This window comes from Elephantulus edwardii, unplaced genomic scaffold (assembly GCF_000299155.1).
Source record: "Elephantulus edwardii isolate Elephantulus edwardi_28Jun2011 unplaced genomic scaffold, EleEdw1.0 scaffold00037, whole genome shotgun sequence".
NCBI classification, from domain to species: Eukaryota; Metazoa; Chordata; class Mammalia; order Macroscelidea; family Macroscelididae; genus Elephantulus; species Elephantulus edwardii.
The window spans coordinates 17,837,585-17,853,861 of NW_006399787.1; the positions used below are offsets into that span (position 1 = coordinate 17,837,585).

The 16,277-nt window shown below is 43.6% G+C and overlaps 1 protein-coding gene across 1 annotated transcript in view; it reads right to left on the reverse strand.

Annotated features, from left to right (window-relative positions):
• Window positions 1-15,472, reverse strand: part of KIAA0247 (KIAA0247 ortholog) — a 58,206-nt gene extending 42,734 nt beyond the window's left edge. The window contains exon 1 of the mRNA XM_006884740.1: window positions 15,352-15,472. Within this exon, the coding sequence (XP_006884802.1) occupies window positions 15,352-15,472 (121 nt within the window). The remainder of the gene's footprint in view (window positions 1-15,351) is intronic.
• Between the last annotated feature and the right edge of the window lie 805 nt (window positions 15,473-16,277).

Genomic DNA, 16,277 nt, shown 5'->3' on the forward strand with positions numbered 1-16,277 from the left:
GAATGCCAGTGAGGGGCCAGGTGAACCTCAGAGCCTCCACACTGCCTATAACGACAAGGTACTGAGAACAGCAGCGGGAAGAAAAGCTTTCTTAACAAAACTCCAGACACTGCTTTGCTGGAAGTGGCAACAATTCTCAGTACCCTGAACACACATCAAATTATAGACAGTCCTAACCTCAACGTCTTCAATTACCCCAGCCTGTTTCAAGATGACACATCCTGGGACACATCTACACACCCCAGATGCCAGCTGCTCTTCCACTCAGTTTCTCCTCCCCAAGCAATTAAGAACCTTGTACACTTTCCAGCCTCCCCATGAAATTCACACTCCAGCTAAGACTCCCATGGGGCCCCATGTGTCAGACTTGCATAGCCCTTGACTGATAAAAGTTTGGAAGTTCAAACCCAACAGCTTGTTCTGTGGGAGGAAAACATAGCAATCTGCTTTTCACAAAGGTTATAGCACTGGAGAGCCGACAAAGCAGTTCTACATTGTCCTATAGAGTCAGCAGGAGTTGGAATCTACTGCATGACAAGGAAACACACTGCGACCCATGGGCTGACTGACTATGCCACTCTGCAACAGGAGACCCTCTTATGTGTCCTCCAGTGAACTCACTGACTTCCCAATCGTAGACTGTACCATACTGAGCTGCTATAGTTTCAGTGGCTGGCACTGTCTTGGCATTCAATACAAGCTCAGTAGAAACTAAAACGCTACTGCATTCCTGCCAGTGCAGGGTACTGTCCATGGGTACAGTTGTCCTCCTTTCACAGAAGTTTACTGAGAGGACTCGACTATTGGTGGTAACTTCAATAATGTCCAATTTAGTAGATGATCCAAAAAGACCCTGTGTATTACAATCATTTCACTCCTGCTGTCCTCCCTGTCCACTTAATATCAGCACATACCTGCTGAACAAATTACCACCACTAACGAAAATACCAAGCCCAGGCTCTTCCACATCTACTACTTCGGGAACCTTGGCAGTCAGTTCAGTAAGTTTTAGTACACGTAGGACAGGATCTGTAGAACAAAGTGCTCAGGTTCCCCAGAATTGCAATCCCCACAGTCTAAATGAGCTCCCTTTTCCCTTCAGATAAAAAAAAAAAATAGGTAAGGCGCTTACTTTGGAAGCACTCATCCTGAAACTGGCATGATACAGAGAAGATTAGTATGGTCCCTGTGCAACGATGACATGCAAATCTGTGAAGTGTTTCATTAAAAGAAATATATTTCATAAGCTTTCTTTCCTTTATTTCATATGCTTTTCCTCCCTTTGCTGTTTGTTGTTGTGTACCATGGAGTTGGAATGGACCCATGGCTGCTCATCTGGTGGGTTTTTAAAGGCAGTTACTCGCACAGGAGGAGAATGCCCATTCTACTCCCACAGAGCAAAAAGTGGCCTCAAACTATGTGCTTTTGGGATTGCAGCACAGCTTCTTGATGCTAGGCCACCAGAGTTTCTTCCTTTAGCACCTAGTAATTCTGCTTCAGGGAGCCCTGGTGGCCTAGTGGCTAAGGAGTTGTGCCCAAAGGCAGGCAATTCAGATCCAGCTGCTCAGAAGAGGGACAGAAGATGGGCAATCTCTTCCTCTGAAAAACCACTAGAAGGCCAGTTCTGAGTCCATTCCAAACCAACAATGATGAGTTGCTATGGTTGTTAAGTCTATTTCAAGGACTGGGTGATGCCTCGAGAGGAAGTTTTCAATTGGCTCTTATATAAGGATAAAGAGAAGTATGAGGGGAAGAAAAGGAAATTCTAGTCACAAGGATGAACAGGGTAAGAACTGCTTGATGGTAATAATTCAAGGGAAGAGCAGTAAGGTCTTAGCCTTGATCCTCAGGATCAGGGTACAGACATTGTACCACAAAGGCAGCAGGGAAGGAAAGAAACTCAAATTCATCCATGGTGTCCTTCCAAACCCAGTGCTAACATCAGTATTACGTTTTATAGCCACCATGGCTTTCAAATTCATCCCTCTACCTGACCTTAACTTCCCTGAGTAATCAAAGTCTACCCTTTCCTCTTTCCTCATCACCTAAGGGGACCAACACTGGGTTCAAAGATTTTCACCCAGGCTGAAAGCTAGGAAAGCGTGATTAACTCATCTGGGCAGCCTGCCTAGTCCCACTCCTTTCTACCACCTGCATTCCCTGCGGCACGAAGATACCTTTACATTTCTCAACTTTCTCTAAGGATAGGATACAATTATATGGGGGACCATAAATCAGTGGGGAAGCCCCCCTAGGCTGCTAATGCAGAGTCCTGAACTTAGTCCCACTTGTCCTCACACACAGAGTAGACTGTGTACATTCCATGTGATCCCACTCATGGGGTACCTTCTCCTGAATATACCCTGAGATAATTACCTGTTAAAGCAAAGGATCAAAGTATAAAGGACTTTGTCCTTGTCTCCAATGAGCTTTTGTGCAAACTCATGCAATATCAAGGGGGTGAGGGGAGTGGCTAAGACCAAGAAAAGTGTGTAGAAGGTCCAGAGACTACAGGGGTATGCTTGGAGTGTGGCAGGGGACAGCCGGGAAAGCGCATTGAGCAGAGTCACAGAGCCCACTACGGTCAGCAACTGATGACCAATTTTTATGCAAACCCACATGGTTATCAATGAGTTAACACTGGCGCAGGACACAAGTCCTTTGCTAACTGGCTTCTAAAGTATGAGAGAAAAAATTAGGAAATTGTTGGTTCAGTACAAGGCACTCGGATTTTCACTCTGCACAAGCCTTTATGTGTCTGCTTTTAGAAATGGTGGCCTCCAAGGAACCGAATCTCCTGGTATTCATGCTCCACTTCCTACACTGAATCTGAACTGGCCCTGTAACTTGCTTTAACACGCTGCCACAAATGATGGCTATAGCGGAAAAAAAAAATGTGTTTCTAAGCACTGTCCTCAATTTAAAAGTATGTGGCAATGTGTTAACCAACAGAGTGCAGTAAAAGTCATGCTATGCCACTATGGGCTTAAGCCTTTAAAATGGTTCAGGAGCTTCTACCATGAGGCTCTTGAGAGCCATCAGTTGCCGCAGGAGGAGGGTGGTTACCCTGCTGGTCAGGCTAGTGCAAAGGCCACATGGAGAGGGAGACCACTAGGAAGGGAAATGAAGCCTCAGACATACAACCCTTAGTAGAAAGAATCACCCTAGCCAACTCCAAACATTCAAGTCATTACCAAAGATTCTAGGCATCTTATGAGTATAGAAAGCATTCTGAACATTCAACCTCATCAGTTTTCAAAAGTAGAGAAGATCCATCCACACTCTGCCCTACTTGAATCCCTGACTCGTAAAATTGTAAGAAATAATGTTCTGCTGCTATTTTAAGCCACTAAATTTAAGGTGGTTTGTTAAATAGCCATAGATAAGTGAAAAGTAAAGGAAAACTTCACACTTCCATGTTCAAAGCCAATTATTTGTAAGGAAGTTGCAAAGTTTCAAAGCTGGGCAAAAAAACTGAACTCAAGAAAAGCAGGAAGAATATCTAGACTAAAAATCAACACTCCTGAGTCTATACCCAGTTCTGCTCATGTCTCACTGAATAATCTGAAGTAAGACAGTCAACCTACTTCAGGTTCCCTCAGTCGTCACAGCTACCCCAACACGGAGTAGCCATCCTAAGAGTAGGTCAGCTTGGCTAGGCTGTGGTTCTGTTGTGTTGCTAAATATTAGATTAGATGTTGTTCCATAATGCAATCTAAAGTGATATAGTGTAATGCAGGAGTACTAGTAGCACAGTGGTTAAACACCTGGCTGTTAATCAAAAGGTGGGCAGTTCCAACCCACTAGCTCTCAATGGAAGAAAGACACAGTAGTCTGCTTCTGTGAAGATTCTACACTTGGGAATCCTATGTGGCAGTTCTACGCTGCCTTATAGGGTTGTTGTTGTTGTTGTTATGTGCCGTCGAGTTGCCTGTGATTCATGGCAACCCTGTGTACAACAGCCCTAAACCCTGCTCTACCCTTGCCAATCTTACTGTCTCTGACACACCTATTCCCAATACCGCAGTGAATGAATCAATCCATCTCCTCAAAAGTCTTCCTCTCCTGTGCTGTCCTCCACCCTCCCAAGAATGACAGCCCTCTCCAAGGACTGATCTTGCCTTGAGACATGTCCAAAGTATGTCAGACGAAGATTCAGAATCTTTTTACCTCCAAGGAGCAGCCTGGCTTCACCCTCTCCAGGACGAACCAGTTTGTTCTCCTAGCAGTCTATAGTATATTCAATACTCTTCTCCAGCACCACAGCTCAAAGGCATCAACTCTCCTTCTATCATCCTTAGTCACTGTCCAGCTCTCTGATGCAAAGCAAGTAATTGCAAAGACCATGGCACCGTTGTCTTCAGACTGACACTGTTGCTCTTCTGTACTTTGGAGAGGTCTCTAACAGCAGACTTTCCCAATGCAATACATCTTTTAATTTCCTGGCTGCTGGTATCAAGAGTGTTGATTGTAGAGTCAAGCAAACTGAAGCTGTGAAAATTTCAATCTCTTCACCATCCATAATGATGCTGCCAATCGGCCCACTAGTGAGAATCTTCATTTTCTTGATGTTGAGCTTCAACCCATATTTAAGGCTGCAGTCCTTGACATTCTGCAGCAAGCGCTTTAGGTCTTCCTCAGTTTCAGCAAGCAGGGTTGCGTTATCTGCATAACGTAGACTGTTGATGAGTCTACCTTCAATCCTGATGCCACATTCCTCCTCACAAAGCCCAGCCTCCCAGATAATCTGTTCCGCATATGTTTGTTGTTGTTTGGTGCTGTCGAGTCGTAGACGACTCATAGCGACCCTATGAATGAACAGCCTGAGCACTGTTCGTACATAGAGTTTCCGGAGGCAAGCCATTTTGGAAGTGGATGCCGCTCCTGCTTTCTGTTCCGAATATAGCTGAGTCAAAATGAACACAATGGCAATGGATACAGTAACATAATCACTTTACATGATGTAATGTGATCAATCACATGAAAGAGAAGCAGTTCTTGAGGGTGTGATCTGCATCTAAAACATAAACAGGTATTTGGGCAGAATCCGCAAGTCTGCACTCGTTAGACCTACAGATCTTGGGAGACAAACCTACAGAAGCCTCCAGCCTCACGCTTAACTTGTAGATTTTGAACCTGCCAGCCCCTCACAATCTCATGACCCAGGACAAAGTGCCAGACTGCCATGTGACCTACAGATTTTGGACATGCCAGCCCCACAAATACATAAACTAATCCTGTGGAGTAAATCCATCCATGTGTTCTATTTCTCTAGAGAATCCTCACTAAGACAGTGCCTAACAGGATCTCCATTTGTCTGTAGCAACTGTGACTCCACAAATTTTTGCTCTGCTATTGACCTAGGACATAACCTTACAAAAAACCACTCTTGTTTTGAATCCTTTGTCTGCAAAATGGGAAAAATAACATTTGGCACTACATTCTGGGGTAACACAGCAAAGCAGTCCCTCTAAAGGTGACTTTACCTATCTTTACCAAGACTATGATTGACGGAAATATTTTCCAATTTTTAAAGTGCCCTCCCTAGCGGGTAAGGAGTTGTACTGTCAATCCAAAAGCAAGTGGTTCGAATAAACCAGCTGCTCTGCTGGGGAAAGATAGGAAAACTCTTCTCATGCAATTTACAGCCTCTGAAAACTCGGTGAATGGTCAGTTATAAATCAGTTTCATCTCAACAACACAAAACCCACTTTGATATGAACAAGGAAGTTCATGAATTTATAAAATCAAAGAACTGCTTGTTTAAAAAACCCAAACAATAAAAACAGGCAGAGGACAAAGAAAGAGCTAAAGAAAAATGAAAGAAATATTATTTGCAGGCTCCAGTGGCATCGTGGCAGAGCTTCTCTGCTTTCTTGATCTGTGTGGCTAGGCTGATGACATCGGGTAATGGGACATCCTGGGATCCTTGAAAGATTCAAGGTTTCTCCGCACTGCTCCCATCTCTGCGGTCCTGGCAGTGTACAATAAACACTGAGAGGCACTCCTTATGCTCACTCAGTCCTCACTTGGTGTGCAACAATCCCAATAACATTCTCTTCTGCTTCTCACCACTGCCAGAGTCAACAAGGCCAAACTCTGTCAGAACTCGAGCCAGTAACAATAAATACAAAGGCCCCACCCTCTCCCAAGGAGACATGTGTCTACTACACGTGAAGAACTGACAGATGGAGCCCTTTGTACTCCATTGTATCATTCGTTACTCAAAATAACAAAGGCTGCAGCAGAATTATTTTATAACCTTACTTGTGATTGACCATGACTTCCTGAAACACATTTCCCCTCTGGGTTGAAATGCCTAAAATATTTCCATTAATTTTAAGGAGGAGATGGCAAGAGGAGACTGTGCACAAAGCTCTGTAGAAAGGAAATCTTGCAGACAATCTGTTTATCTTCCCTGCACTACACCATTGTACTTTAAAAAGATCTGGCTACTGGCAAAGCTAACAGGTCAAAGAAGTTAAGCAAGGGAAAGTGTTCATCACAAGGAAGACAAATGAATCTAGGTAGGAAAAGGATGAGATCAGACAAAGAATTACTTTCAAAAGCTAATAAAACTAGATGAAATAAAAAGACCAACAAGTGGAGAGAGAATATGTGATTTCTTTTCAAACAAATGGTGTACTGTCTCAAATGTGTTTGTGTTTTTCTTTTTAAAGTCTTTTTTGAGTGAAGGTTTATAAATAATAATGCTTTTTAATACAATCATTCATGTCTGCTGTTGTTATGTGCCATCGAGTCACCTGCGACTCATAGTGACCCTACGTACAACAGCTCTGAGCCCTGCGCTATCCTGACCGAATTTTATTGTCTCTGACACACCTACCCCCAATGCCCCAGTCACTGAGTTAATCCATCTCCTCCAGGGTCTTCCTCTCTTGAACTGTCCCTCCACCCTCCAAAGCATAATGTCCCTCTTCAAGAACTGGTCCCTCTTTGCAACATGCCTAAAGTATGTTAGACAGAGCTTCAGAATCCTTGCCTCCAAGGAGCAGCCTGTTTTCACCCTCTCCAGGACGAACCAGTTTGTTCTCCTGGCATTCAATACTTTTCTCCAGCACCACAGTTCAAAGGCATCAATTCTCTTTCTATCATCCCTAGTGACTCTCCAGCTTTCTGATCCATAGCACATAACTGTGAAGATCATGGCCTGGATTAGGCGCACTGTAGTCTCCAGACTGACATTGTTGCTCTTTAGTACTCTAGAGAGGTCCCCAACAACAGACTTTGCCAATGCAATTCATCTTTTAATTTCCTGGCTGCTGGTGCCAAGAGCACTGATTATGGAACCAAGCAAACTGAAGCTGTGAACAATCTCAATCTCTTCACCATCTATCATGATGCTGCCATTTGGCCCAGTGGTAAGAATCTTTGTTTTCTTGATGTTGAGCTTCAATCCATATTTAAGGCTTCAGTCCTTGACCTTCTACAGCAAGCGCTTCAGGACCTCCTCAGTTTCAGCAAGTAAGGTTGTATCATCTGCATAACACAGGAATTTGATGAGTCTTTCTCTAATCCTTATGCCACGTTTCTTCTCATGGAGCCCAGCCTCCTGAATGATCTATTTTGCATACTGATTGAAAAGGTATGGAGACAGAACAACACATCCCTGGCATAACGCCTTCCCAATTTTGAGCCTTGCAGGGTTTTCTTGCTCTCCTGGTCCTCCTGGTCCTCTTTTCAAGCATGACGTCTCTTTCTAAGGAATAATCTCTCCTAGCTACATGTTCAATGTATGAAAGGTGAAGCCTCGCCATCTTTGCCTCCAAGAAACACTCTTGCTGCACTTTTCCCAAGAAATATCTGTCTATTCTTTTGGCAGTCTATGGGATATTCAGTAATCTTTTCTAGCACCATAACTCAAAGCTATCAATTCTTCTTCTGTCATCCTTATTCACTGTCCAGCTCTCTGATGCATAGCAGACCATGGCCTGAATCCAGTACACCTTAGACTTCAAAGCAACATCACCGTTCTTCAGAATTTTGGAGAGGTCCCTGACAGCAGACTTGCCCAATGCGGTATTTCTCCTAACTTCTAAAATTTATATCTTCAATCATAAACTTGTAGTGTTCTCTAACTTGGATGTAAGCTTTCAAGAATGACTTAAAAAGTTCCTAACAAATATAGGTTTTGAGAAAGTCCACTCTGACATATAGGGTCACTGTACACCGCAGGCAACTCAATGGCACATAACAACAATATCATCTATGACAAATTTGGGAGCAAGAGTGGCATCCACTTCCTAAATAACATGCCTCCAGAAACTATGAACTTTGATAAAAGTCAATAGTTGTAGAGGGGCTTCAGGCCTTTTGTTCATTCATAGGGCTGCTATGAGTCGTGCTCAACTCAAAAGCAGTCAACAACACTGACATACCAGCAAGGCAGCGTCATTGAACTCACTCTGACATTACCAAACTGACATGACAGCGTCAATCTCTCAAAGGGGATGGAAGCTTTCTAAACTTGTCTTTGTGTCTGTGACAATGTAGAGTACTTGGGAATTTAGAGACTTAGGAACATCTCAAGATCTAGTCCTAGTTATAAGGGTATCTAACATGATGCAGGCTGTATCATAAAATGTTGAATAAGATAAATGTTGAATAAAATGAAATCAATGAGATCCTGAAGAAACAAAGAGCGCTTTCTAATTGTGAATCTATCTGAATGAACGAGCTAAAGTGTTGTATAAATCAAAAGTAGATTAGTGACAACTGGTGCTTGAATCCAATCTCTTTGTAAACCAGGTCATGGTCCAGGTGTTTTACAAATAGCGTATTACTGAACTCTCACAAAAATATTATGAAGTTGTCACTACTGTTATCACCATTCTAGGGAAACACCAACAAAATCAGGACAATGGTTTAACTAACAAAAGAAGTTAAGTAGTACAGGCAGTATCCAAACCCACTGACTATGGAGTCCATGCTTTCAATCCCAGTAAATCACCCCTCTAAAATTCAAGGTAAAGCTCTGGTGGCCTAGTGGCAAGAGGCTGTGATATAATCCCAAAAGCAAACAGTTTCAGTTCATCAGCTGTTTCGCAGATGGGCAAGCTTCTTTCATGAGATTAACTGCCTCTGAAAACCTGCAGGAAGGTGAATTGTGGGTTGGTTCTGACTCAGTGGTACACAACACCACCACCCAGAAGCTTATACAAATCAGCTCTCTTCAAAGGAAAGGAAGCATCCTCCCAACTAAAATTTAAGGTGAGGGGCTGGGCCACCGCAACAGGTGTACTAGTGAGCTCAGTAGCTCTGAAGAATCACAGGTGACAGATGCTATTTCAAGGCGTGTAGGAATTGATTTCTATTCCACCTAACAAGAAACAGTTCTATGAAGAAATTTCGGGAACAATCCCTTTTCAAAAAAGTAAAATAAAATGTGTATGAATGATCAAATTAAATCATAATTACAATGTTATAAGATAAAATGCGTATGAATGAAAAATCAGTAGGATTTGAAAACTTTCAAAGAAAGAAATAAAACAAACAAGTGAACACTGTCACACTAATCTTCAGGTGTACCCAGATTTTTGTGTATTTGGTTGGCTAAGGTGAGGTGGGTTGAGAAGGCGAGGGAGAAGTGAGCAGTCAGAGCCCTGCTGTCTCTCTGAGCCCACAGAGAAACCCAAGGAAGGACAGATTCTTCCCAGACACAGGCCAGGCAGCAAGTCACACTAGCACGAGTCACCTGCAATGGGAGGGCTGCCGATACATTCTGCACGTTCCTGCTCATGTGTGATGCTGAGGAAAGCAATCTCCCAGCAGGTGATACATGGCAGGAAGAGTTTTGTTTTACAGAAAAGTTGGATTTCCATTCATTCATTCATTGATAGGCAAAGAGTTTATCTTTTGAAAATCTAACCTAAAATAGTCTTATTTTAGCCCCTAAGCTGGCACGTGAGTGCACGGCAGCGAGGCATCTTTGCTCAACACACAGAATTTGTGTTTAAGGAGGGGTTTAACACAATGAAGATTGAGGTATTCAGTTTGGTGGACTTCTGCATTCTTTTGTTAGAAACTTAAGAGTGCGACGATGGTACCCTGCATTTGCAATGTTCTAAATATGGCACAACAATTAGTCAGCAGAGGGTAATTTCTCAATGTCTCTTCATGACGTCAGAATTCAGCAAGCCCTATAATGACCCACCTAACCTCCCACAATCCTCAGGTCTTTTTATAGTCACAGGTAATTACACCATGGAGAGATTACATCACTGTTGTCAGCAGGGTTTTGCAGCTGACAGGAAGGTGCTCTGCAGATGTTTTGGGAACTACATCCTCATTTAGCAAACAATTTGCTACAATTCCTATTGTTTCTTTCCAAGAATAGAATCACCTTGGCAAAACTTATGCCTAAAATGGGAACCAAACAACCAAAGACTACTATAGATGAAAACAGAAACAAACACAGAGGGGAAAATGGTAACCCCGAGTTGATCCTCCGCAGCCTCTCCACCAGGAACAGAATGCAGACGATGTCTGTCTTCCTCTCTCAGGCTAATCCTCTGAAGGCGGATCTGAGTGTTCCATTAAGAAAGCATAAGAAACAGGTCTCAGAGTTCCGGTTAAGAATTACAGACAACAAAGTATAACAGACCAGGTACAAATTCCAGCCAGCTTCACCATTTACAGCAGTCTGTGTCTCAGCAAGTTATGGAGCCTCTCTCTGCCTCAGTTTCTCATTTGTAAAATGATTATAAAAATCAGCTAGCTCACAGGTATTCTGAGAGCTTGGAGGGAGACAATAAAAGCCTGACATAAAGGCTCTGCACTTGTCAATTTCCTTCCCCTCTTATCCTCTCAACTCAATATACATTATCTGACTCCGGCTCCCTTCACAGCGCAGTGAGGAGAGCCAGGGCAGCCTGCCAACATCTCTCTGCCATGCAATGCTAAAGGTCAAAGCCATGTCATCTCCCAGAGAGCCTAGTTCTCAACGCTTTCCAACTTTAATGAAAATTAACTGCCTGGCTTTCCACTCTTTTGCAAAAAAAGAAAATAGAAAGAGAATGTATATGCCTATTTTCCCTGTTATTTTTAAGTTGCTTTTGGTGCTTATGTAACATTTAACATAACATTTTAAGAGAAAGACTCAGAAACAAATACAAAATTTATTCTGCAAACATGACCGGGAAAGAGGGGAGAATGAGAACAAAACATTTTTACCTGAGTCAGTAAGGCAGCCAGGCTATAACCATTAAAGTATGCAAACATGAACTTTCTAGAAAGCAAAGAAGATTGCTGAAATAGCCAATTCCTCCTCAACTGTCTGACAACTCCTCTTAATCCCTTATCTCCAACCCAGCCAGTGACTATACTTTACTGTTTTGTTTTTTAAGGGCATCTGCACAAAGTCTCTTGTCCAACATGACTCAACAGTAGGTCACATACCAACTCTTGTTGTCGTCGTTAATTATATTGTCAATTTTACATGCCAGGTGCCCTCCACTCATTCTTAATAGTCTGCATAATAGCAAGGACCTTATTATTTTTAAGAATTATTGTTTGTTTTCCAGGAAACACAAAAAGGTCAAGTGATTTGGCCCTACAATAAATGTCCTAAAATCACAGGTAAAGAGAAGGACTACGAGATCTGTTAGGGGCTACTAACACTCGGGAAAGGTAAGCTGGGTCTTGACTGTCTGTCACTCACTGCCATCAAGTAGAAAATGACCCTCATTCACTTGCTACAAATCACGAGAGAAGAGTGCCTTTCGAGACCTTTCTCCCCTCAAGACACTGCTGGATTTAAACTACCACAGAGGCTCGGCCTTTGGATTAATTTTTTATGGACTACACAGCCACAGATTTTATTTTTAACTCTATGAACACAACTTTCAGGTGCTTCCGATGCAATCGAAAGCTGGAAAAAGGATAAGGATGACCAAACTTGAATTGATGCCGCTGAACTGTGGTGCTGGTGAAGAGAACGGAATATCCCATGGACTGTAAAAAAATCAAACAAATCAGTCTTGGAGGAAGTTCAGTTGTCTTCGTGGTAAGGATGGTAAAACTGTCTTCAGTTCTTTAAACATGTTGTCAGGGGGGTCTAGTCCATGGAAAAAGACATCGTGCTGGAAAGGCAGAGGGTCAGACAGGGAAGAACTTCAACAAGATGAACTGACACAGTGACTATAATAATGGGCCTGAGCCTATCGGAGATTGTGATGATGGCACAGGATGAAACAGGTTCAGATCTGTTGTTCACTGTCAACTCAACGGCACATAACAACCACAACACGCACATGACTGGTCTTCCTCTTGTGTAGTACGACTACGCAGTAAGAATAAGAGAGGGTTTCTTTGCCTCTCCTGAAATGGTAACTTTTCAAGAATTTTCCCCATCTCTGCTACAGGAATAGCCATGGGTGGGAAGAAGGATCCAATGCTGCTCTAACACCGTCTCTAGTTTATTCTCTAACTGCAATAAAATTAGGATGTGAAACTAACCCCAAATATGACATAACTATCCCAGAACTCTCAAGCACTTATTCATATGTGATTCTTTTCTTGTAAACCTGAGTTGTTATGACCAAGCCTAGAGGGTGGATGTGGTATTTATGACCAGGAATCAACCCTCCCCCATCCCAAGAGTGTGCCCAGCATTTCACCATGACCAACAGGATGTGCACAGCTATGAACATAAACATATGTACAAGAACATTCAGGGTCTACTGATGCCTACTGGATAACAACGCTCAACAGTTTAGAAGATGTTTCACTTTAAATCAGGAAATGACTCTGGAAAGGGTGTTGCAGGAGCAGGTAAGAGATACGTAAGGGAGCTTTTTCTAAACTGAAGTGCCTTTTACTCCGGCATATCTGAGTCTTAGTTTCTTGGCAAACTTGCTCAGCATGCTGTTAATGGCAGGCGCGCATACAGGTGTGCTCCGGGCTTCAGGCCAAGAAGCAAGCACCTCCTCCTGCCTGGAGCAGCTCCAGAGAGAGGGGAAAACACTGGCAGGAACTTGGTGTGCTGGATCTAAGTAATGCCGAAACCCCCTCCCCTGCCTGGATCCTGCTTGTGACAGTACACATGTTTTATGGGGAGGGGAGAAGACTTGAGAAAGGGGATGCTGGGGAGTGAGGATTCTGTGCAGACAGGGGAGGGGAGACCAACAATGCCAACTTTTCCATCCTGGTCAGCACCCACACTACAAGCTAACACATATTTTTCCACACTGGAGAATAATAATGCCTTTATCCAGCCGGTCTGGAGCCATCAGTCCCTGATAATTGATTTCAGACACTTGAGTGGAAAGTTAGGAAGATGTGGGTAGTTGAAAAATGTGAGTGGGTAATGGAAGGAGGGGTAAAACTGATGTAAAAGAGGGGGAGTGGGTGGGATGGCTTAATGGGGGTAAAGCAGCTACATTTCAGATACTGAAGACTGATACTCAACACCATTGTGTAACATAGTATAACAGCCTCCTCCAGAGCAGTCCTGGAAGTGCTAAGTGGCTGTAAAACACCAGAAACCATGTCAGGTTCTGGTCCCAGATCTGCCTGTAGCTGACCATAAGACCCTGGGCAAGTACAAAGTCTCTGAAGTCCATTCCTGGCCCTGACCAGCCTTTTGTGGTTCTCAGAGTATCTGTTCCAACTACCCTTTTTTATCTTGGGAGCATAAAAGGAGCCACTGAAAATATAGAAATGAATGAAGATTGCTACGCTCTATTAAAATTTTACTTATAGACAATGAAATTTGAATTTCATAGAATTTTCATGTGTCATGAAATAGTATTCTTCTTTGGATTATTAAAAAAACCAAGCCATACACCAAAAATCAAACATGTAAAAACTACTGTTAGATCACAAGCCATGCAATAGAAGATGGCAGGAGGGAGCTGACCCGGGGCCTTAGCTTGTCAGTCTCTGCTTTTAGAGATACAATCCATGAATTGCTGGCAAAGAGTACTGACTATGTCACAGACTGCCAAAAAAACAAAGAGATTAGTCTTGGAGGAAGTGTAACCAGGGCGATCCTTAGAGGTGAGGAGGGTGAGACTTCATCTCACATACTTTAGGCATGTTGTCAGGAGGGGTCAGTCCTTGGAAAAAGATATGCTGGGAGAGGCAGAAGGTCAAGGAAAGAGATAAAGGCTCTCAATGAGATGGATGAGCTCAGCACCTGTAACAATGCACCTGCGCATGGCGGAGGGCTCAATGATGGTGTGTACAGAGCAAAGCTCAGACCTGTTTTCACAGGTTTGCTATGAGCTGTAGTCAACCTGAAGGCACCTGAAAACAACAATAACAACGGGCACTGGTGGCGCACTGCTGTTGGTACCTCACACAATCATGATGCTCATACTACAGAATCCCAACCAGCAGCAGTCCCTGGGTCATGTCAGGCCTCCCTCACTTACAAGTACTCTCACGCTATGGAAAAAGCTGTAATTGTTTCTCCCAACAATTCAAAGAAAAAAATTAGATTACAGAGATTGCATCATTATCTGTGGGTGGTAGGAGTTTATGGAGAAAGAATAAATGAGACAGCGTTGAGCTATTGCGTCTCTACAAGGTATAATTGCTTCCAGATTTTAGCTTTAAGAACCCCCTCTATGGAACTGACATATGCATGTTTCTAATGAATCAAGGGCCATACAAACTCAAGAAGGCTCACTACTACATTCTAGGGCTCCTCCAGTTCACCATTTTCACTAGAATATTCTTAGACAATACAGAGTTAAGGACCTGGAAGTCATCTTGAAAGTCTTCCAGGTCACCCATTTACTTGACAGAGAAACAGAGCCACAGAATGGTTAACTTACTTCTTAGCAAAAGGTTTGTAGTGTCAACAACCAGGCCCTGCTTTCAGAAAATTCTAACACCACAACTCTCCACTCATTCTGAGAAAAAGCAACAAAATATATATTCCATTTTTCAGATGAAAAAACTGAAGGTTATCCCACAGAAAGAGACTTGCTCATGAGTCTCAGAAGCAACAAGGGGCAAATCTGGGCTTTGAACACAGGCAGTGGGATACTGAAGCCTGCAGCTTTGCCTGCAGAGCACATTCTCCATCCTATCCTGCCATCCAGCCTGATCCTGACTGTGGCTGGGGGAAAGGCGCTAATGTTAGCACCAGCACGTTTCCTGGATGTCCATCCCTCCAGGTGGCTCACCCGGCCTCTTGGCACAACGCCCCCAACGAGGACTGGCTCTCCGCTCTACCACAGTACAAAAAAGGCCTCCATCCTCAGAACTTCCCCTAGGAGCCTGGAGAGCAACTGTCTGTCAGAGGGAACAGCCACGCTTCTTTGTATTATCAACAACGGTACTGGGGCTTTTCCCACACAAAGAAAGCAGGTGGGGACTCACCTGATGCAAATCCGTCTCCAAGTAAGGTGCTAAGAATCACCAGTGGAAGGAACGCTCCATGTCGCACAGAGGCCACGGCAAATGCTGAGGTGCTCTTTGGTGCTATCCTGCCATGGCACATCTTTTATCCGTCCAAGATTTTGAAAAAATAAAAATTTGAAAGCCAGAAGTAAAATTCCTTGAGTCAGCCAGAGGTAGATTCACCTGTTTAAAAAAAAACACACAACAAAACAAGGCCATAAGAACAGTGAGAACTTAGTGTTAAAAGAATTCTAGCAATTGAGTCCGTGCTGCCAGAGACAAGCATATAAGCGGCTTTTCAACTCCTCCCTGGGGAAAAGCCAAGGCCTGCAGCAAGCTGCCATCAGGTTCCGTGAGCCAGAACCTTGTGATAGGACAAGGAGACAAGCCCCGTCTCACCTGGAGGTCTGTCAGGCACAGGAGAGCGTTCACTGCCTCTGCTCTGCCCGGCTGCCTCAGAGGTTCCGGCAGGGAATGAGAGAAGCAGCTGCTGACACAGGGCCGCTGCACCCTGACTCAAGTTTTGCCTTTGCCATTTGGATTCAGAGCGACTTCAACTAACTGGGGAAAGAAAAAAAAAAGGCACCACCAAACCAATACAGAGACCACGTGTCTTAAAGACAGAAACATACACCGCCTACAGAAGGAATGTAGCAGCTGGAGCCCAGGGCCCAGCTCAGCCCGTAAAACCGCCAGAGGCTGGATGAGCCCCTGAGAATCTGACTCGACAGGCGTGAATCTCAAAAATGGACTGATTAATCCAGCTCACCCAGCACACCTGGAACCAGGTCACACTCTCCTGGCTTGTCCCTCATGCTGATGGGAGGGCAGCTGAAATTGTTCATGAGCCCCACAACCTATCCCAGTATAGAAAGACATCTGAAGAACAGGAGCCAGTGTCTTAT